The sequence below is a fragment of the Chinchilla lanigera genome, unplaced genomic scaffold (genome assembly GCF_000276665.1).
Source record: "Chinchilla lanigera isolate Chin_1 unplaced genomic scaffold, ChiLan1.0 scaffold00167, whole genome shotgun sequence".
NCBI lineage: Eukaryota > Metazoa > Chordata > Mammalia > Rodentia > Chinchillidae > Chinchilla > Chinchilla lanigera.
In genome coordinates, this window is record NW_004955568.1 from 1265593 (window position 1) to 1289628 (window position 24036).

Consider the following 24036-nt stretch of genomic DNA (forward strand, 5'->3'; position numbering starts at 1 on the left):
TTTTTGTCTTTGTTATTTTGTTGTGTTTTTTTTCTCTTTAAAATAAAATTAAAAATATATAAACTAGTACAACTGGTGAGGAAATCAGTACTCCTCAAAACACTAAAAATAAAGATTCCATTTGATGCACCTATATACCTCTTCTGAGTTACGGATGTCGTATTTCAGTGATGCATGCATACCTTACTCACAGTACCTAAATCTTGTTTTTTTTTTTTAATTTTTTAAAAAAATTTTTTATTTTTGTTTTTTTTTTTTCCGGTACTGGGAATTGAACTCATGACCTTGCGCTTGCCAGGCAGGCGCTGTGCTGCTGAGCTAAATCCCCAGCCCCAAAGTACCTAAATATCGAAAGCAGCCTACCTGTCCATCAACAGATGAAGGGATAAGGAAAATCTGGTACATAGTTACAGTGGAGTACTACTCACACTCATACAGAAAGGCAAGTTTTAGTCATTTGAAGGAAAATGGATACAACTTGAGACCATAATGCTAAGTGAAATAAACCAGGTACAGAAGGTTGAATAGTACATGGTTTCTTTTATATGAGAAACTCAATGTATAAATAATTTAAAGAGCAAAATAAATGATGATAGGAAACAGGGAGGTAGACCTTCTAGAGATGCGAAGGGGACCTAGGAATGGCGGGAAGGGCAGGGAAGGAGAAGTAAAAGGATTATATGATGTGATGCATACATGTACCTACTCCCCACAATGTGTGTATTCATTGTGTATCACAAATGTGTACTAAAAAAAACTGGCTAATTCTGGAAGGGGCAGTTTCTCCCAGCTAGAAAGGGTTTTAATCCAATAAAGCATCATAATATACAGAAAATCAAAAATGTTACCTGACTTAATTTTTTTAATAAAGCCATACTTTGTTTTTATATTTTCTCTTAAGGGGTATTCAGAAGCATATTGTAATTGCCTCCCTCCTGTGAGTTAAAGCAGTAATAGGCAGTAATTTAAGAGTCATCCTGAGGCTCTGAAAGAGTGAGTAATCTATACAGACTCAGAAGTTAAGCTATGTTAGGCAGCACTTAAGCCATCTGACCATTTTTGGTCCTGGATGAGTCTTTTTCTCTAGTTGTTGTTTGGGGGAGTGATAAAGTATATTTTAATGAAAACATCTTCTCAGGAACTTTAAATAAAAGTAATTTACATTTTTAAATCTGAAACTCCGTGGCATCAGGACATCATCATTTCCTGCTGCACAGGCCGTTTTTTTCTTTCCTTCTTTCTTTGGAGATAGGGTCTGCTATGTAGTTTAGGCTGGCCTTGAACTTGTGGCAGTCTTCATCTATAAGCTTTAGATGTCACTGCACTACTAAATCCCCAGTGCTCTTGAGGGACGTGTTAAACGTGTTCTCTTCTGTTGGAACTCTTTGAGGAAGCTTCAGGGGTTCATTCTTAGCAAATGTTTAACTATTTTAGTTTTGCACTCACTGAAGAGATAGTGTAAACTTGAACAGTATATGTTTTTTTGAATCCAAGCATCTTTATTGTATGTTTTTCCCAATATGCACGTTTTTTGTACTCTTTATTCTGGTAACAGTATCAAGTTTATGAGGGCACTTTGGATCCCCACCATCTTTTTCATGATTTTCAGGTGAAGGCTGAAACATTACCTGGAATTGTTGATTTGGAAATTTGTGATGAATCCTGTGTGTACCAATGAGAGATTCCATACCTTTGTCACTGTCTGTAGTCTACCTGGGAGCCTCTGAACTACTGAGTGCAAAATCCCTGCCATCAGTGTAGTAATTATTTTTCTTCAAAGACAACACCTGCCACCTGTCCAGCGTAAACTTCCCAACAGAGACTTTTTCCTGTAGTTTGTTCAAAATCTAATTTAATTGCTAATATTAACTCTTAAAGCTTTAAAAGCCTATTACCCCTCCTTACCCTAGGAAGGAGAGTAACCTTTTAAGAATTCTTGGGTCACAATTTATTCTAGGGATGACCTACTCCTTCTTACAGCTACCTGGGGACAAAGACTTCGTGTCATGGCAGCCGGATTTGGACGACTCCGTAAAGCCCACACAGCAGGCCCGGCCCACTGTTATCCGCTGGTCTGAAGGAGGCAAGGAAGTCTTCATCTCTGGGTCCTTCAACAATTGGAGCACCAAGATTCCACTGATTAAGAGGTGAAGATGTGTCATGAGATGTTTTACTAAGAATTATTGCCTCAAGTTTGTAACAGCATTTGTAACAGCTTTGTGGGTACATTCTTTAGGAGAGTGTCACATAGATCTTTCCTGTGCTTGCAAGAAGTCTGTAACTGGCTGAATTCATTTGCTTTGACTTCTGCACTAATGTCAGATACAGCTAGGTAGTAATGTTACCTGCTTTTGTTGTTGCTGTTGCCACCATTGTTTTGCAAAGCAATATTGAACTATTTAACGATTGTCAGAATGGTCCTTTGTATGGTGAGTCATTTTCTAGAAAAATCTTACCAAAGTATGGACAGAATACTTTGAAACATTTTTGTATCCTAAACCTGCCTGTTACTTTATTTATACTTCAGACTTATCAAAAATATCTGAACTAAGGTGATCCACTTTGGAGAATCAATGACCTGATTTTTTTCCGGATATTAGTTAAAACAAGTTACTGCAGGGAGTGGGGAGGTGCTGGCAAATACACATCCAAGGTGATATAGAAGGGAGAATGGGTTTACACATTATTTTTTTTTCCATGAAGAATTCAGAGGCTTAGGAATATGAGAGGTCATTGGTATCCTGGTATATTTTCATATTCTGTTTTCTAAAAAGAAACTGTTTTTCCTATTTTCTTTTATAGCCATAATGACTTTGTTGCCATCCTGGACCTCCCCGAGGGAGAGCACCAATACAAATTCTTTGTGGATGGACAGTGGGTTCATGATCCATCAGAGGTAAGGTCTTCATCACGAAGGGTAGCATTTGATTTAGCAGCCTCATTTTAACTATCGTTGATATCAAGACTGATGGACAACAGCCCCCAGTGCTAGAAGATTCTCTCTTGTTAAAAGATGGAGGTACTATGTTAATTTTTACTTTAATTAAAAATAAAACTGTAATTCTTTTGTATATAATCCAAAGTTTGTTAAGTTTTTGGTTTAAAAAATTCTTTGGTAGAAGACTTGTATAGTACTTTGGTTTCCTGTAACATTTTTTTATGGCCTTCAGGGATGGATTTGAAAAGGGGATTCAGTAATTTTTTTTTCTATTCACTCTTTCAGCCTGTAGTTACCAGTCAGCTTGGCACAATTAACAATTTGATCCATGTCAAGAAATCTGATTTTGAAGTTTTTGATGCTTTAAAGCTAGACTCTATGGAAAGCTCTGAGACGTCTTGCCGAGGTAATTTGGTAGTGCTTGCCCTCTCTTGTCGTGGCTTTCTTGAGTTAACATATTCTTTCCCGGAAGTGTTTTTTTAAGTTTTGTTTAATGTTTCCATTCTTTCCAGGAATCTTCTGAACCCTGTATATATTTATATATCCTATAAACAGTTGGTAGGTACCCTTCTTTGCAGCAAAAAATATTTTAGTCTAGTGCATTTTATTTCAAACTTTTTAACTAGGATTCATGGCAGACATTTGTTTTGCATTCCAACCTAACATTTGTTTCACATCCCCCCACCGCCAAAACCCGTAACACAGGTCCCATGGTATGTCTGATTCACTCTTTTCTATTATCTTTTATAGACCACTAATACACTATAACCTATATAGTTTGAGAAGATATTTCTAGTAATATTTCAGATTTTCCAGTGACTCGGTGGCATCACCCAACAAAAGTTATAAGTGCTCGGTTTGTCTTCTTAAGGTGCCTCAGCTTAATCTTGCCAGTTTGAGAGCTCACTTGGCAATTTGGTAGTTTTATGAGACCCTGCAAGTATAGTATTCCTTGGGGGAAAATAGGTTAAAAATTAAAAACCACAATTCCTTTGTATGTAATTGAATTTTTGCATGTTTTTGCTTAAAAACTAATGAAAGAGAGACCTGTTATTTTCAAGGCCTTCTTCTTTTTTTTTTTTTTTCCCCTTCCTTCTTTTCTTCTTACATTTACATAGTACCAGGAGAGTAGTTGGCAAACCACATTCATAGTTGCAGGAGCCAGCCTGCAAACTGACCTAGGGGGTACAACTAGAGAATGAGTCAAATTTCCAACCGAGGGGGACCAGGGAGCTCCTGTCTGAAGAAGAGAAGAGCCCTGGGAGTCTAGAAAGTCCTGTTTTCATTAGGTAAAACATGGCACTGTAGCGATCCTGTAATCCAAGGTTTAAGAAACTCTGAATGATTAAGGAGAAACATAACAACTTTATACCCCGTATATAATTTTTTTTTGTTTAACCCTTGGCTGGTGTTGTTTTGCCCCAGGGGTATTGTGAGCATCAGGATTCCTGCACACAAACATGGGAGGGGGGAGATTTTGACCCACTTTCCCGTCCCAGGAAAGGTCAGTAAGGCCTCACATAGTCTCCTACACATAGTTACTGTTTTGTTATTTTACAGTAAGAGCTGTGCTCCTCTAAAGAGCAACACTCTATTTCCACTGACCATACTTCTCTACTGTGAATTCAAAGCTTGCTCTGGCAGCTAACTAGTTTTGTCAGCACAGGCAAGTCCCTCAAACTCTTGGGTTCTCAGTTCCTTGACAGTAAAACCAGGAGCTTAGACTTAGTGATTCTCCACAATCACAGTACCTTAAGTGAAGTATATCAGAATCTCAGGGCACAAGGAGCCCTATGAAGTTTCTGAAAGAATAACCCATAGTAAAATAATTATCTGTTAAAGAAAAATTTGAAAATAGTTTTCATTGTATAAGCAGGTTTAAACTGTACATTCTTGGATGGCAAAGACTTAAAGAGTTTAAAAATAATGAATTATGCAGCCTTTTATGACTACATTTTTGCATTGTGTGATTTTTGTTTTTAATTTTGTGTGTGTGTGTGTGTGTGGTGCTGGGAATCAAACTCACAACCTTGTGCTTCCAGGTAGGTGTTGTGCCACTGAGCTACATCCTCAGCCTGCATTATATGATTCTGACAAAGCAACTGATAAATAATAGATAGGTAGTCATAATTAGTGAAAATACTAGTGTACTTTTGATATTCTCAGTATCAAAAGTGTGCCCTGTTATACCCAATTTCCTTCCACTGAGGTAAGGCTTAGCATACATTTTATTAGGAATCTATAGATAATCGGTTTTAATGTCCACACAAGTAATACCAAGCTACGTATGTGACTTTGGCCAAATCATTTAACCAATTTGAATTTTTTTTATGATGAAAAGGAAATAAAAGCTGGCCTGGGGAGATAGCTCAGTGGCACAAACACCTGCCTGAAAAGGAAATAAAAGCTATTCTATGTACTTTGCAACCCTGTTTTGTGGATTATATGACAAAATAATTGAAAGTGCTTTGAGAAGTTTCAAATTCTGTTTTTAAGATATTACTTAATATCACTATTATTACTTTTTCCTTTTGTTTCATATATATTTACCTGAAACCTGAGTTCTTTAAATGAACTAATTATTAAAATCATTACCAGTGGAGTCTAAAATGTTACTAAATTTTTTAATTACTTATTTTATTGGTTTTTTATTTGTTTTTGTTTTGTTTTTTATTGTTGTTTTTGAGACAGGGTCTCCCTATATAGTTCAGGCTCTCCTTGAACTTACTATGCAGCCTAGGCTGGCCTTGAACTTGAGGCAATCCTCCTGCGTCAGCCTCCTGAATGCTGGGATTATAGCCATGTACCACCATACCTGGATACATTATTTAATATTTTAAAACAAAAATTTCATTTTGTATATTTCCTTCTATTCTGTATACTTCTTTATATTTTTGAAATTAATTCATATAATATAAAATTCACGCTTTTAAGTTGTAAAATTCAGTAATTTTTAGTACAACTGTTACTATACAAACTGTCACTATTAAAAATTCCAGAGTGTTTTTACCATGCACCAAAGAAACTTTGTACCCATTAACAGTCATTTCCCATTTCATTTTTCTTCTGTCTCTGTCTAAAGTAGTACAAGTCTACTTTCTGTCTTTATGTGTTTGTCTTTTGTGGACATTTCATATAAATAGGGTCATATAATTTGTGGTCTTTTGTATGCAGCTTCTTTCACCAGTGTAATGTTTTCAGATTCATCCATACTGTAACATGTATTGATACTTTGCTTTTATTTATGACTGAATAAAATTTCATGTTATAGGCATGCCATTTTTTTAGCCATTCATTGTTGGTAAACATTTGGATTGTTTCCATGTTTTGGCTATTAAAAATAATGCTGTTATGAACATTCAGGTACAAATTTTTGTGTGGATATATGTTTTATTTTGGGTATGTACCCAGGAATGTACTGGGTCATAAGGAAACTTTCTATTTAACTCTTAGGGGAGCTGCCGAACTGTTTCCCAAAATGACTATATTGTTTATATTCCCAGTAGCAGTTGGAATACTGTAGTATGAAGGTTTCAGTTTTCCTAGTACTTGTTAGTCTGTCATTTTGATGATAGCCATCCTAATAAAAAATTGTATCTTATTGTGGTTTTGGTTTGCACTTTACTAATGACCACTGTTAAATTTTCTCCTTAGTGCTGCAATTATTGTAGTATGAGTTGTTTTAGAGCTTATAACCATATTTGTTGCTTAGGTAGGGAAAAGAGGAGATCTGGCCTTTTCACGTTATTTTAAAGTAAGGCATCTTGATATCCATTATCTCTTCGATTTCCTCAGACACATTGGGAAAGAAGGCAAAGGTGATTATTCTTATTTTATAGATGAAGAAATTGATCAGATGAAGGTATTTGTCCAGTCATGCAGCTGATAAGTAGAAAGTATCTCATCCCTGAGACTAGATCTTTGACCTCCACATCTCTTCATGGCATCATGTTATCATGTTGGGGAACTTTGCTTTCTGTCCAGGATGACTTGGACTTTTACTTTTGGTACCTTAATAGTTGTAGATCTAATAGTTTATGATTCATGGCTACTTTAGTATTTAATATTAGTGGACATGTATTGATTGATACCTTTCTCCAGGTATCATTATTGGTTTTTCCAGCTTTCCCTCATATTTGCGTAAATATCTTTCAGACCTTTCCAGCTCACCGCCAGGGCCTTATGGTCAAGAAATGTATGTGTTTCGATCTGAGGAGAGATTCAAATCCCCACCCATCCTTCCTCCTCACCTTCTTCAAGTTATTCTTAACAAGGACACTAATATTTCTGTGAGTATGCTGAGCATGTAGGGGTCTCTAGGACCATCTGGGCCAAAATTAAATAATTCTAGAGTGAGATTATTACAAAGGTATGTTGAGATTATAAATCACATATGTAACCAGTAGCATGTACTTACAGATTCCTTTTTCCAAGGCTGAGTTTTGACTTAAGCGGATGTCACAATTTATAGTTGTCTCTGTCCCTAATGAAAGCAGGCCCAGACTATGCTACAACCAGTATCTGCTACTTCTGTTCCAACTCGAGATACTTAGGTGGATATACAAAAGGATTACAGGGTTTTTTTTGCTTACGATTTACATCTCTAATCATTGTGATTGATTTCCACTAACTTGATTTTTGTCACTTAACACAAATTTTCATTATTTGTTGTAGGCGAGATTTTGTTTTAGCTCTATTAAGGAACATTAGTACATGTTGAGGTGTAGTGTTTCTGCCCTGGACTGAAATTTGTCCAAATTTTCTGGGAGTGTATTATTGTATATATTGGGGGGTTACGTTATTTAAAGGAGATAAATTCTTCTAGTTTAGAGTTCTTAGTATTCCCAGAGTGCTCTGATAAAGCATTGACTATCTGGCTTTGCAGTGCATTTAATCCCATTAACTAATTTTCTTTTTTCCCCTCTTAGTGTGACCCAGCCTTACTTCCTGAGCCCAACCACGTTATGTTAAACCACCTCTATGCATTGTCCATTAAGGTGAGTGGTAGTCCTGATTCTTTGCAGCTACATGAAAGGAGAGGGTAAGGGTAATGCATATTCTGCAGTTGTTACTTGTTCTTCTGCTTATCAAAGCTAAAGCTGATGATAATGGTCAAATTATAGAAAAAATTTTTTTTATATTAGTGGATTGTTTTTAAATATTGGTCTCTGTATCTATGTTCTGACTAGCTGAACTGTTCAGTAACTGAATAGACTTTTTAGCTTCCTGGTTTCTTTTCTGGTGGCTAGAACCTTTATACCACCTACTTAAGTTTTAATTCATACCAGTTACAGTTCTTTCACAGAAAAATCACATTTAGCTTCCAGTGCAAAAAATGCTTGGATGTGATAGTAAGACTTGTACTTTTAAAATGTGAAATTGAGCTACCTTCAGGTATCTCTGTCCTAGATATCTAAGAGCTTGCGTCTCTCCTGTACAGTAGGTAAAGGAGGATATGTCCAGATTTTCAGTCCCCTGCCCCTCTAGAGGCCTTTGTTTTTCTGTGGCTTTAGACTCTGAGTTGAAAATACCTGTTCTATTCTATCTTGCCATCCACTTGTGGTTTGGTTATTAAAATATAGTTACATAGCTCTGTGGCTGTCAAGGTAGGCTGGTAATGATCAGAATCACCTAGGGAAGTTTGTGATAATACAAATTCAGTGGCTACATCCCTAGAAAGTCAGAGTTAGTGCATCTAGGGTGGGCCCCAGTAACTTTTTCTTTAAACTGCTTATATTTCTTAGGTGTGTTGTTAGATTATAAAAATCACTAACAGGGCTGACTTTAATAGATTATATGGTAGTGTTACTGAATTTCATTTTTATAATTACTTTGTGAGGTAAGTATTATTTTTAACCCCTGTTTTATAGATAAAGAAACTAAGGCTCAGAGAAGGTCAAATTGCCAGTAAGTACCAGAGACAGGACTGAGGTCCAGTCCTCTTATCCTAATTCCATATTCTTTCCTATATATCATTACACCAGGTCTCCCCAAATAGGTCATTCTCTTACTTGCTTCTTATTTCTATAAAGTCTTTCTTGTGGTTGAACCTTTTACCTGCCTTACTTCTGTCATTTTTAGGGTGTGTATCAGCATACTCTGGTCACAGAATGTTAATCTGAGAAACATTCATTGTGTGTAATACAGTGTTATGGAAGGTAGGAAGATACACTGGGTTTTGAATTGGATATCCTTGTGTTTGGGATTTGTTTGAACTTTATTGCTTCTGGTAACTGCTCCTCAGTTGTCATTTGATATCACAGGCCTGCCATCTCCTCCTGTGGTATACCCACAGTCTCTAAAATAGCTTGAGAAATGGTAACTCTTACTTTCTTCTTACTGGATCTGACCTAATTGAAGTTCTTATGGTTCATCTTGGCTTTCACCCATTCATGGTTCTCTCACATTGTTTAGGCCATTTGGAACTGATCCAATGGATTGAATGTATTTCTAAGGAGAATTTTATTTTGTTCAAGAATAGAGGGGGATTCCTCAGGTGTCTTTAGATCAGAGAGCTTTTTGAGTTCATCCCTGATATTCAATGAGAATTAGACTTCCTTAAGAGCTTGGAAATGGTTTTACAGAAGGATCAGTTTCTTCTCATTGCATTTATGTTTTCTTTCTAGACCTGGAGAATAGGGTACTTTCTTTTTTCTTCACTAGTTTTAAACCTAGTGTTGAATTTGAAGTGAGAAAGAGAGTGAGGTAGGAAACTAGTATTTATTCAGTACTTTTTATGTGCCTAATTCTTTGTCACATACTACCCTGTAATCAGAATCACTCAAAGAGGTGTTATTTTTTTGTATCATGAGGGGAAAAAAGACCTGGAAACCATAAGTCTGTTACCCACAAATATATATGATGGTAGGAATCCAGATTGGAATTGAAGTTGATTCAGCTATAAAACCAACCTCTTTCTATTGTGTCTGAATTATCTCTGTTAAAAGTGAGTAGCTGTGACTCAGCTGGGAACAGCTACCTGTGGCCTAAACTAATGAATTAGCTGCGTGTGCTTCTTTCCCTTGCAGGACAGTGTGATGGTCCTTAGTGCAACTCATCGCTACAAGAAGAAATATGTCACTACGCTGCTGTACAAGCCCATCTGAAGGCACCCTTCTTGCCTCTGAGGATTCAGGAGAAGCCTCTTTCTTGCCTGTGACTGAACCAGTCTTCTCTGAGACTGGAAGGCTGATTTGCTTTGAGGCTGATGTGTGTGTTTCAGAGCCTCTGAGTAGGATGCTCTGCTTTTGCATTTGATTGCAGATGAGAGCTTTATGAGTTCATGGAATTTATTTTAAGAAAAACATATATATATATATGAGAAGAAGGTTATAAACATATATATATGAGAGGAAGGTTACTGGAAGCCTCTAGCCCCAGCTAGATGTAGTATTCCTGCCTGTGGGTACTTTCTAAGACCTGTTTGGGGGAGCTGCAGGAATAACTACACAGGAAGCATTCTTTCTTAAAATGAAAGAATAGCAAACTCTTAGGATCCTTGTTGGGTAGTGATTCTACCACTGCTACCTTGGATGTCAAAGGGATGAACTTGTGCTAGACTGCTACCCTACTTAGAGCTGCCTCATTGCAGAGGTGGCTTTTCTTGCATGGGTTCTCTGTATTCCCATAGTATGTGACACAACCTGTCTTTTTCATTTGATACCTCTTGCCCCAAAAGAACCCATTTTTCCCTCTCATTTTAGCTTCTTCCTTTTAATAACCTTCAAATTCTGTATCTGACCCCTCTAATACAAAACTCACTGGGTAAGTAACCTCTTTGAAAAGTTGTATGAAGCCTGACTGACCCATACTAGAAGCGGATTGCCAGAAGATCACCTGTTTAGCCCATTAAAGGCTTACTTTGTTACTGCTTTTACTTCTGCTAAAGAAAAGCAATATGACTCCGTGTTATGAGGTAGAATGCAGAAGATCTGTTTGTTTTAATTTGGAGCGACAGCTTCAGCAGTATGGCATATTCCCATAGGTTTTCCCACCTGGCCTGGCCCTGCTTCCACCTTCTCTTTCTCAGAGAAGCAGCTGTGTAGATAGGCTTGGAATCAAGGAAAACTGTCTTTCATCCTTGAAAGGTTTTTGTCTTTTTTTTTTTTTTTTTTTTCCTCTGGTACTGAGAATCAAACTCACGACCTCACGCTTGCCAGGCAGGCGCTGTGCCGCTGAGCTAAATCCCCAGCCCCCCTTGAAAGATTTTTGTGTGCCGCATTTTTGCCTTAATTAAAAAAAATGCCTTTCATTGGTCTTAAGATACTTTATTGAAGACTTTCTAGCTTTTAAAAAATGGTGAAGATTTTCTTCTCTAGTCTAGAAAAATCTACAATCTTACATTAATATAGCCAGCTTTACACTAAGCACTGCTGTAAATATTAGTCCATTTAGGCTCATTTGATGCACATAATGGATTCCCTTAATTTAAAGATGTGTAAAGCCATGATGTAAGAGAATGTCTGGTATTCCTAACCATGAAAAGTGTTACACTTTATACCAAATGTTAACAAGATCCCTTTTTTCTTTGTACTCTTCTTTAAAAAATGTGTTTGATGATGAAGCGGATCACTGATACGTGTTTATGGACTGAAAAGTATCTATTCAATCCACCCTACAGGTTCAGAGAGAAAACAGAGATAGCGGCACAGTTGTCTTTGAGTCCATTGAACTCTTTGATCCCAGGTATGAAGCAGTAAGGTGGCAGTTGTCTGCAGGGAATGCATTAGTGCTTAGTAATTGTTAATTGTTGAAAGTAAAAACTGAGTTAGCCATTCAAAGTTACCTTTGGGAGAATTTTTTGTGGTCCACACCACTTTTTGAATGGCATGCCATTTTAAAAAGCCAGGCCAAATCTTATAACCAGCTCTCGGGATCTAGAGAGTTTTCAATTTTACTGGAATTTTGTTTCTATCTAGTATCCAGGAATAAGTGGGCCACCTAGAAAGATTTAGAATCTTGGTGGTTACAGGGAGGATTTTGTTGTACTTTTTCTTGTCAACAGTGTTGAAACACAATTTTGTGTATTAAAATTTTTACTCCACACAAGTGTACCACTATAGTGGGGCAGGAAAAAAAAAAAAAGATCTCTTCAATTTGCCTCAGGCCAGAGGCTTCTGTGAATTGGGTCTAGCTCTGATGGTAGTAAGTGTTAGTGCTGGTGATCTTCAGGTGTGGAAGTGTGCAGTGTCAGTTCCCAACCTCAGGTGTTCTCTCAGCTAGATCTGAAGCAAGCCTGCCAGCTGGTGTGGAAGGGAATGGGTAAAAGGAGTGGGTGATGAGTCATTCAGTGCCAACCTTTGTCTGTCCTGCTAATACCTCGTCTCCTGGCGTGTCACAAGGAAACTTCTGGAGGGGAGAGGAGGGAGGATGGTAGCCTTAAGTACAACTCACTCATCCTTTCATATCTTGATTAGTTAAAGGGGTAGCTTACTTTCTGCAAAAGAGCAATTTGTCAGATTTTGAAAATGAGTAAAGGCAAATGACATAATCCTTTTTTTGGTGACCGGGGGCATTTTTCAGAGCCATGATTAAGAACAACAAAAAAAGAAAATAGCCCTTAAGAAGGAAATAACTGCAATATTTGGACTGTAGGAAAAAGAAAAGTGCCTGAGCTGAGGAGGACAGTAGGAAACTAAAGACTTAAGTCACTCAGAACTGAAAATATCCTTTTTTAAATAAAAAATTAAAATCAGAAATAACCTGGTGGTATTCTTGGATATCAGTGTACAAAATTTAGCAGTAGATACAGCACATCTTCCTTTTGCCTCTTATCATTCCTATTCTCTGTGCTTTCCTTTATAGTTTCTTTTAACTTCATCAGACTTCAGTAGAGTTTAAGTCTAAGTATTAGTCTCTTTATCTAATATATCTGAAATAAAACATTTGCAGATTGTCAGTACTACATACATGCCGCCAAAGTGAAGTTTGGAAAGAAGTGCTACCTTCAGACTGAGTTTGTATTAATCTGGGATATAAACAAAGGAGAAACATAGATGATAGAATTCCCCATTTTTAATTGGGGAAATAGGGTTTTTAAAATTTTGACCTCAACTAATACTGATATGCAATAGTCTGTGTGTGTTTGAAATACATTCTATTTTTAGAGATTTCTTCACCCTCACATTCTAGTGATTTGGGGCATGGTCCTAAAAGCAAATACATAATTTGTTTCTACATTATTTTGACTCATCCTTAAAGCCAAGTTCTTGCTGCTGACTCCGGTTACACATGAATTGGAGGACCTGGTATAGGTAAGGGTCTTTCCAAGTTTTATGACTAGGGGTTCGTCTCTCTGTAAGTACCAAACACAACTGGAGATTGAAGGACTGTGGTTTCTGCAGTGAACACAGAGTGAAAAGGCAGATCTTTTATAAATTATAAGAAAAAAGAAGGAATGAAAGAGGAAAAACACCTCATCTGTTACTTGTAGAATTGAGTTATTGGCAGTAGAATTCCTCTAGAATTGGGATTTTTGTCTTGATTTGTTTTCCTCACTTCTGTTTTGAAGTGAGTATGCTTCATTAAAAAGTAAATTTTGGGGCTGGGGATATAATTCAGTGGCATAAGTGCCTGCCTGGAAGTGCAAGGTTCTGAGTTCGATTTCTGGTACCCCCCCCAAAAAAGTAAATTTTGTATTAGCTTCAATATTAGTTGGAGTTAAGTAAATTGTGCATAGCACAGTACTTCACAGTAAGAGTGGTGTGAAATACTAAACTATGGACTTTACAGGAGTCATGTTAAGTGCTGAGGGGATACCTATGTTAAGTATTAACATAAGGAATCGTCTGCTTTTTATTCTCCTCCTCAGAGCACTAGCTTACCCAGCTTGCATTTTTAAAACAGTGAACATTCAATGTTGATCAGTCCTACTGCACTGGGTCCCAGATATGAGACTTACTTGAATTTTGTAAGTTGGATAATGTTGGCTGACATTATACTGAAGCATTTAATGAGTAACTCTATGACTGCTGTAAGGGGGAATAAGACTATAACTTGAAGGGAATTAAATATGAGAGTCCTCCTTTAAATGGTGCTTTTTGTAACCGTTAATGCTGAGGTACAGAACTGCTTTTCAGTATTTCTCAAAGGAGTGGTATACAGATAGGGACTTTAAAACTTAGCTCCAAATGTAATTTGACTCTGACATGCTTGAAAATTATATAACGTAAAACATAAGAAATTTGGTATTTTTCCTCATAAAACTGTTTAATAAAAGTATTACACAGCAATATTTGAGTTGTCTTCTGATACATTGTCAAGATTTGTCTGCCTTGGTCATCTCAGAACCTAAAGAATGTAAAGTTGTCAGACAGTATATTTGAGTAAAAGGAGAAGTCATCCCTGCAGGGGATACAACTAATGTCCTTCCCTCTGCCACTTTTCTCTTTTTGTTCCAGGATATGCCAGCATTAACTGAGAATTCAAACTTAGTGATTTGATCTCCAAGATTTTCTCTGAACTGACTACATTTCAGTGTCATCCTGTGCCCGATTAGCTGAGATCTTAAGCCCAGGGATTGTCGCCCCTGACTGCGCATCCCTGTCATCTGTGGGGATTCCAGGATTGAGTTATTGGCAATAGAGTTCCTCTAGAATTGGGATTTTTGTCTTGATTTGTCTTCCTCACTTCTGTTTTGAAGTGAGTATGCTTCATTAAAAAGTAAATTTGGGGGCTGGGGATATAACTCAGTGGCATAAGTCCCTGCCTGGAAGTGCAAGGTTCTGAGTTTGATTCCCAGTACCATACACACAAAAAAAGTAAATTTTTGTATTAGCTTCAGTATTAGTGAAATAATATTAAAATTATTAATTTTAATGGTGCCCAGTCTATCACCTCCCTCCTAGTTAAGTGGAAATCTCCAGTGTGAGGTCCAGACGGCTGTATTCTTAAGTTCCCCAGATGACTCTAAAATATATTTAAAGGGGCTGGGGATTTAGCTCAGTGACAAAAGCGCCTGCCTGGCAAGCGCAAGGTCGTGAGTTCGGTTCCCGGTACCGGAGAAAAACCAAAAAAAAAAAAAAATATATATATATTTAAAATTGAGAAACACTAATTTGGACCTTCCCTACTTGTTTTTCCTTTTCAGGTTATATACTTAATTTTATGTAAAAACTGATTACATACTTCATTCTGACAGCACATCACTCAGATGGCCTTGTTCAGGACCAGGAGTATAATATGATCCTTATTTTCCATCCCTTTATTTCACAGTGTTTTTATACAGTTGGCTCTGGGTTTCTTTTCCTAAAACAACCAAGCTTCTGTACATTTGCTACTCTGACGATTCAACCTGGTTGAGCTTTCTTAGAGGAGAGTGTAAGATGAAAGAGATATAACTGATGGGTAAAGAAAACCTATGATAGTAGGACTGGACCAAAACCTTTACTGTCAAGTCTCAGTAGTAACCCCAGAGATTGTGCGGACTACATAGTGATGTATGATATACATTCTAGAATGTTCTCTTTAAACATCATGTACTCTTAATTACTGAAACAGTGACACCAGGATTCCATTAGAGCCAAACCTGTGCTGAAATGTGCTTTCTAAAATATTTCTGATGTGCTTGGATTGAGTTCTTTTGGTGTATCCTTGCCAGTTCTCTCTTCCTTCAGTGAACGTGGTAGCATAGGTCGTTCAGAGACGTCATGAGTCTCCCTTTGCTTTCCCTCCAGCCCCTGTGGTCACTTCGGCATCACATGTTCAGATCTGCAGTACCACCTCCTCCTTCCTAACACATTCTCCGCCCCCGGACACTTACACATTAGGTGAAGAGAACTGTTTGTGTTCTCCCACCAGTTAGCATTCTTCAGGCACTTAGTTTTGCTCTGAAAGAAACTTCTGTCTTGAAACTTCCCTTCATCAGAGATGAGAAGGCCTAGATTCATATGTTGTATGATATTTTAAAACCCAAAGCAAATTTCCAGATCATTTAACTTCTCCCAAGCTAATTTCACTTCAGTACCATTTCCAAAGTGTTTTTAATAGTAACAGCCTATGTGATCAGGTAAGGATTTTGAGCAACTGAGAGGCAAGATCACTACAGATCTGTGTACCCTTGATGTTGAGAAAGTTCCAGATCAATTGGTATTTAAAACCATGACCTAGAGCTTTTAACTTTTTGTTTTCAGGGATTTTTGCTATCAATTATAGTAGTTCTCAGTTACAGTTACAAGTTAGAGGTTGGAAGTGAGTGAGGGGATGGCTGTTGCCCTTAACAGGATCTCAGAAAATAGAAAGAGTGTCAAGGGACAGGTTAAGAATATTTTAAATGCACAAATCCTTTGTGCCAACCTGAATTGGCAGATCTACATTCTATAGGTTGGGGAGTGATTTAGAATTAGACTACCTGGGGATGAAGTACAAGAATTTGACAATCCTGGGATCTATCAGATCAAGGGCTAACCTGAATTTGGAGAATTTTGAGAGGTAGCATCTTACTTTCAGGTGTAGCAGAAACCTAGCAGCAACTAGAACTAGATAAAGTTTTGGGGAAAACAATTGTGCCTGGGGATCTGAAATTACTAGCCATTTTACCCCCTGATGCTAGCTGCTGATTCTGGGCATGGACTGAGAGTTGACCTTTGCCCAGCCAGAGGGCTTCTGCTGGGGCAAAGTGAAGCCAACAAATCTCTTAGCAGTGTATAAAAATGGAGGAATGAGTTGAAACTTCAGGGCTTCAGGTGTGCAGCTGACTTTCCCCCAAAGGACTCTTACTGTATGAAAGCTTATGAGACACCACAAAAGCTTATAAAAAGCAGAGTGAAATCTGGGATTTGTGGTGCCATGGTGATAAGGACTGACTAGGACAAAGCACATAGCCCCAAAACATTTTCCAAGTATGGAGTAATGCAGGGTGATAGAACTAAAGAGCTTTACTAAAAATTCTTGAAGGACTAAATATTTTCCAATTAACCACATACCACAACAAAACTAAACAATAGGTATAGGACTACAAAAATACCTGGCTGTCAAAAATGTAAACAGCCACAGTGATTGACAGCCAATCGAAAATAACCAGGAGATTTTTACCAGGCAAAATAGAGCAAGGGGTTAGATTTACCTTTCCACTCTAAACAACTAAAGAGCCACACAAAATAAATGAAACAATAGTTTTCAGACACTGCCTTAGTGTATGCTGTGCAGTTAGAATACCCAAGACTGGCTAATTTCCAAAAAAAAAAAAAGATTAGAGTTCTAAAGGCTAAAAAGTCCAGGGGCTAACATTTGTCATAGACCTTTGTGCTGTGTCATCCCATGGTGGGAGGTGAAAGGGCAAAGAAGGGAGGGGAGGGAGACACAACAACCTTTTATATAAAGAAATGACTCCTGTGGTAACAGACTCACTCCAAAAATAGCAGCCTTAATCCGTTAATGATGACAGCTGTCACAACCCAATCATTTCTTACAATTTTCACCTCTTAAATTTGGCCTCCATCCTAGGGTATTGCTGGTTTGGGCACAGGGAGTCTTCTGCCTTTGAATACTGAGTCATCATAATATGATGGGCCAAGAGCTGCCTCACACAAAGTGGAGAGCTGCCAGGTTCAAGGGGTGAAAGGCACAGGGTCATACAGGTCTCAAGGACTTGGGAGAGTCCTCTATTATGCAGTATTCAGATTAAAACTGAAAGCCAAGATCCCACATCACACCATTACCTCCTGTGCTGTGGTTGGATGTGAATTATTTGATCTTATTAGTGGATAGTGTTCTCTTCTGGACTTAATTTCTTTTGGCCGGCTCTCTAATGTGCTGTTGGTCTCTGTCCTCTGTCCCTATATTCTCTCCCCTGACCCTTCCCTCTCCCTTTCCTCCCACTCTACCCTTTTCTTGACCTAGCCACCTGCTTTTTGCTTGCACTTTACCCATTTCTCTCCACAATCACCAACATGCCTCAGTGTGAGGCTACTACTTTGTCTGGAATGTGCAACTCAGTAAAGTTTCATATGGTATCCTAGGCTTTTCTAGGGAAACTTAGTTGAATGCAGTATAAAAGTATTAAAGAACAGCCACTTTTTTGAGATACTGGTAATTGAATCCAGGGGCACTCTGCCACTGAGCTACATCCCTAAGCCTTTTTATTTTTTATTTGAGACAGGGTTTTGCTATGCCATCCAGACTGGCCTGGAACTTGCCATCTTTCTGGCTCAGCCTCCTGGGATTATAGACATATGCCATCATGCTGGACAAAGAACAGCCACTTTTTAAAAAAATTAGTACATGTTTGCAGTGTATAATGATCGCTTTCATCATGGGGGTCTGTACGTGTACATAACTGTAGGGAGTGGCTGAAGCTGGAAATTGGTCACACGTATGGGGGCAAGGCAAAGCCAGCCCGAGAACATGGAGAGCTTCTCCAGCCATGTGAACAAGCTGTTCTAGCTTGCAAATAAGTTTCTAGGCAGAGAGGTTGAAATTGACATCAACCTCCTGAGAGGATAAATACACAAGTTACAGTTTTGGGGCAGTTGCTTTCCACCCATCAGGAGAGAGAAGGCTCCACCTGACCTCAGCTTTTGTGGCTTATCTTTATTTCTCAATCCTCTTGCCGTGTTTCCCCTGGGAACATCAAGAGCTGTATGGGACACAGCAGATGGCTTCAGGACAGGGATTCCAGTAGGACAAAACAGTGGGTGAGGGGACACTTCTCATTGTGTGCAGTGAGGGGGGAGAAGTGCATTGGTAACACCAATATTCAGCACAGGATTGCATCGGTATTGGCATTTAATCAAGTGTAAAACTTGGGGTGTAAAGGTTCACCAGGGTCAGAAAAAGGTTCGCAAGCACCTGAAACAAAATAGGCTTAGAAGAAGCCAAAAGGAAAAAGGTGTAGGCATGGGGCAAATAGAGTCTCAAGAACCACAAATGTATATAGATCTATATAGAAATGTTTGTTGTATTCTTGGTTCCTGTATTTACTTTTTAAGACCCCCCACAAAGGATTTGTCTCAGAGTACTATTTTAAAATCAAGTCCCCAGTAGGAAAAGGAGGGTGGAACAACCGCCCTACTGATAAAGCTTAAACTCTCTTTGCTCAATCAAATAAGGAAGAAAATATGGGTGACAAAAAAGGAAATTCTTTTGAATTGTGCACAGCTGGCTCAGAGCAACATGGCGCTACCAGGGGGAGGGATGCAGGCTGGGTGCAGGGAGGGCCCTGTGCTCCAGTCCTAGCCAGACTCAGTTGGGATTTCCCGGCTGCCTGGGAGCCCTTGCACTCTGCCCAACCACTGCTGCTGGCATGTGCTGCAGGTAGAAAGCCTGGGTGCCCAGGGCCAGGTAGGCGGGACATGATTCTGGCACACCCTGCCTCTTCTCACCACCCACATGTGTGCTTTTTGCACTGAAAGTTTACATGGTGCTGGCAGCGCATGCACTCAGAGTCCTAGCAACAGTGAGGCATCCAGTGGCAAGAGCGGGAGTGGCAGCTGGCACACCCAGTGTCTGAGGTTAGCCAGCGACAACAATGGCTGCATGCACCCCTGCTCCTCTCCTCTTCACCCACCAAGCCTGTTCCCAGCAGGACTTCTCTGGACACTAGCAATGTGCACTCTGCTAAGAGCTGCAGGAGCAGCAGTGGCCAAGACCACAGAAGAAAAAAAAAAATTGGTAGCCATGGCTACAAAGGCAACTGCTGGGTCCCCTGGGAAGGGGGCGATGGAGCCCATTTCTGGGCAGTAAGCGGGATCAACTGAGCCACCTCTTGCAGGGAAGCTTACCCAGGCCCAAGGCAACAGAGCAGAAGCTGAAGCCAGAGGCAGGAGCCCAAATACAAAACAGAAATCAAGTTTTGATTCCGTTTACTGAAAACACTGCTCAAATCACCTGACTCTCATATTACTCAATTGGTCATTCTTCCCTTGACAAAAAATTTTTAAACATCTATAAATAAGGAAAGGGGATCTAAGGATTTCAGGTCTTCTGATACCTACTGGGTTCAGAAATGGAGTTTGACTATTAAAGGAACAATATTTTCAAGGGCTTTTAGACACAAATGTGGATGGCCTCCAGGTGTGGCAGCTACAGGTCCACAGAGTATGGGGTGGTGTTTCCCACTGCAGCAGAGATGCTGGATTGCCGACCTGGAGGGATGCCGAAGGCCATTCAGGATATTTCTCACCTTATGTCCTCCTCCATATGCCAGTCAATAAATGGGGTCATGACACGTTGAAACGTCCAGTAACTTTAACTGAGCCACAGGTGTTAGTCCCAGCCTTTTCACAACTTTGTTGAGTCACAGTTTGGAACTTCTACCTTGCAGGGAATAGAGCCCTTTTCTCTCTGTCCATTACAGTTGGCACTAAAAGAAGTCTTTATGTTTTTCCCTCAAGGTGATTGATTTAAAAGACTTTCTTTTACTATCCCTGTCCATCCTCAAGATAAAAAACATTTTGCCTTTAGTTAAAAAAAAATCACATTTTCTGAGATTTACATTAATGGGGTATTTAAAAAGACTACTTAAAAGAACATATTTCCCATAAATTAAAACTATGTCTCTTGTCTCAAGAAATGTATATTTCAGTGATAACTTTGGTCTTTTAGAGTTATACTCCAAAAATTTCCTCATTTTAGATTTACAGCTAGTAAAACTGTTTTGCCTTGATTTCAGTCTCCCCACCCCCCACCCCCACCCTGTAGCTCCCAAATAAAACATATGTGGGCCAAGCAGCATGGCGAGGCATGCTCCACACTGTCAGCTGAGATCGAACCTCAAAATAAGAGGCTATGACTTCCCAGAGCATAAAAGATTACACATCAGGGCTGTAGCACTCACTCCAAAACATTAGATACTACCTTGAATTGTGTTATGCGGGTTACTCTTTCTATATATCCTTCTCTTTACATATTGCAGAGGTGATTTCAGGCCTCCTTTCTAGCCCAGCTCACAGCACTCACATACTTCCCATCACTGTCACAGTCACTCATCCTCAAGCCACTCCCTTCTTCATGAATTAATAAAACCTGGGTTTGGCCCTGAGTCAAGGCCTTCGTTCCCATTAGCCATCACCGCAGCCAGACTCAAGACTCCCTTGACTCCCCACCTTTGGGTATATTATTATGTATTTATGTCATGGGGATCCTTTTCACTTTTTTTCTTACCCCTCATTTCTTGTTCCCTTTCCCATTTGAATGAGTTTTTCCTACAATATTTTGTAGTTTTTCTATACTATTTTGCCCCTTATTTATACTTTGGGTTTCTCATACAAGAAACAATGTGTTATCTTGCACTCTGAGTAACTACTTTAATGATAACAATACTCAATATATTAACTGTTATTGTTCTCCTATTATTTTGTTATGAATTTTTTTTTTACTTGTTTTCCATAAAAATGTGATATTTAAACTTGTGTGTCTGGTTTATTTCACTTAAGATTATGGTCTCAAGATGCGACCATTTACCTAAAAATATCTCATTTATCTTTCTTTGTGTTTCCAAGATTTAACTTCTATAAATTGTGCTGTTATAAACATAGATCTGCATGTATTACTATAGTACAATGATTTTAACTCTTTCAGGAAGATACCTAGAGGGAGAATAGCTGGGTCAATCTCTAGTTTTAGTTTCTTGAGGAATCTCCGTAGTGTTTTCCATGATAGTTGTATCAGTTTACATGCCCACCAACAGGGGAGAAATGTTCAGTTTTCCCCACAGCCTCACCAGAATTTGTTATTGGTTAATTTCTTGATGATAGCCATTCTTTCTGGTATGAGATGTAATCTTAGTGTTGTTTTAATTTCCATTTCTTGAATGTGCAGTGATGTTGAGCATTTCTTCATATACCTATTGGTCATTTGTGCTTCATCTGAGAAGTGTTATTTCCTTCAGATGTCTATTCTTTAACTGGGTCTTTAAATTGGGGGTGTCTATTTTTTGAGTTCTTCATATAGTCTAGATATTTTCTTTTTTTAATTTTATGGGAAAAAAGTAAAACAAAATTTCATAACAGGAGAATAACAATAATTAATACATTGCATATTGTTATATTTGAAGTAGTTACTCAGAGTATAAGATATGGGCATAAAAATTCTCCAAACAATATTAGCACAAACCTTTCTCTTTAATGAGCTAGGAGAAACTAGTAGTATATCTGTCTTGTATTTTTTTTCCTTTTCCCTTCCTTCCTTTCCCCTTTTCCCCATTCTAGTTCCATTTCCCTTTTGAACAATTTCTTCCCATTTCACAATATCTACTGTACAATTTGGACCTTATTTGCTCTTTCAGTTTCTCCCTCACACAAGGAAGACAATACAATGTTTACACATGTGAGTCTGATTCATTTCACTTATGATTATGGTCTCAAGTTGTATCCATTTACCCATAAAAAAAAAAAAATCACAATTTATTCTTCTTTATGGCTGAGTAGTACTCCATTCTATAAAAATACATCTCAGTGGATGGGCATTTGGGTTGTTTCCAAGACTTAGCTGTTACAAATTCTGCTGCTGTAAACCTGTGTGCACATATATTGCTGTGGTATTATGTTTTTAATTCTTCTGGGAAGATACCCAGAAGGGGAATAGCTGGATTGAATGGTACCTCCAATTCTAGTTTTTTGAAGAATCTCCACACTGATTTCCACAATGGTTGCACCGGTGTACATTCCCACCAGCAGTGGAGAAGTGTTCCTTTCCCCCGACAGCCCCTCCAGCATTTGTTATTGGTTGATATCTCGATGATAGAATCTCAGTGTTGTTGTTTTTTTAAATTTTTAAAAATTTATTTCTAAAAATAAAAGAAGAAAAACATTAACAAACAGACATCCATTTACAAAATAAAATAACAATACAAACAATACAGAGTTACAAAGTGGTAGGAAATTAACAATGGTTGTATTACGTAATGGTTGTATTACGATATCTTCAAAGTGGTTTCTCAGGAAAACAAATAGAGACATGCAAGATTGATCAGATAAGTAATCATAAACTGTTCCTTTCAGTATGGTGATAGAAGTCAGCAGTACAACTATGTTAGCTAGCCTGTATATACATACATACATAATTTCCCTTTCTTTCCTTTCTTTTTTCCCACACCTCAGTTGCCCTTTACTTTTGAGCATTTTCCTTTTGTTTTGCAATGTCTATCATACCTCCTAATTTTCATTCACTGTTTCAGGTCCTTATACTAGTGAGACAGTACATTGCTTACACATGTAGGTCTGATTTATTTCACTTATGAGTATGGTCTCTAGTTGTGACCATTTACCTATAAAAGCCTTGAGTTTATCTTTCTTTATAGCTGAGTAATATTCCATTCTATAAAAGTACCATGATTTTTTAATCCAGTCCTCAGTGGATGGACATTAGGGCTGCTTCCACAGTTTAAGTATTACAAATTGTGCTGCTATGGGGGTAACCCACTCAGGCCCCCCTTCTGTCCCTCTCTTGGACAGAAGCTTTCTTTTCTTTCCCTCAATAAATATATTCTGCTCTTAACCTCCATTGTTCCTAAAATTCATTTTTCAATTTTAGAGAACACGAACTTGTCCTGGATATCATTCAGGTTTGGAGGTTTTATTTCCCTGTATCATTTTGGAGGTCCCAACGAGATCCTTGGATGGAGACAGCATCCACCTGCCCTGGAGTGGAATCTACTTGAGGGATGCCTTAAAGATTTAAAGCTATACACCTACCCAAGATGAAAACACCTGGGATCTTTCGATGGCCTTTAGATAGACCCTCTGAAGAGTATCACTGACTTCCAATCAACAACTACTACCCCTTTCAGCCTGAAAAAGCCAGAGCAGTCATCACCTGTTACTCCCTCGGGGCAGATCAGGTTACCTCTTCAGAGGGGGGAATGTTACAGGCAGCTGAGTTACATAGAAATATTATAGGCAATCAGCCAGGCCCAGGCCCTCAAAGAAGCCAACATGAAAGATAATCTGCTGGGAATCTCTTGGGTCAACAGCTCCTGGATCCCCATTTTGAACAGTGGAAGTGTCCTGGATTACTTTTCAGAAAGAAGTAATCCTTTCTATGACAGAACATGTAATAATGAAGTGGTCAAAATGCAGAGGCTAACGTTAGAACACTTGAATCAGATGGTTGGAGTGGAGTACATCCTTTTACATGCTCAAGAGCCAATTCTTTTCATCATT

General features: G+C 38.5%; 1 protein-coding gene across 1 annotated transcript in view; it reads left to right on the top strand.

Annotated features, from left to right (window-relative positions):
• The window catches only part of Prkab2 (protein kinase, AMP-activated, beta 2 non-catalytic subunit), a 26431-nt gene extending 12262 nt beyond the window's left edge, over positions 1-14169 (top strand). The window contains exons 3-8 of the mRNA XM_005413470.2: positions 1981-2147; positions 2803-2896; positions 3224-3344; positions 7094-7227; positions 7867-7935; positions 9967-14169. Of these exons, the coding sequence (XP_005413527.1) occupies positions 1981-2147; positions 2803-2896; positions 3224-3344; positions 7094-7227; positions 7867-7935; positions 9967-10044 (663 nt within the window). The 3' untranslated portion in view covers positions 10045-14169. The remainder of the gene's footprint in view (positions 1-1980; positions 2148-2802; positions 2897-3223; positions 3345-7093; positions 7228-7866; positions 7936-9966) is intronic.
• Positions 14170-24036: the final 9867 nt, after the last annotated feature.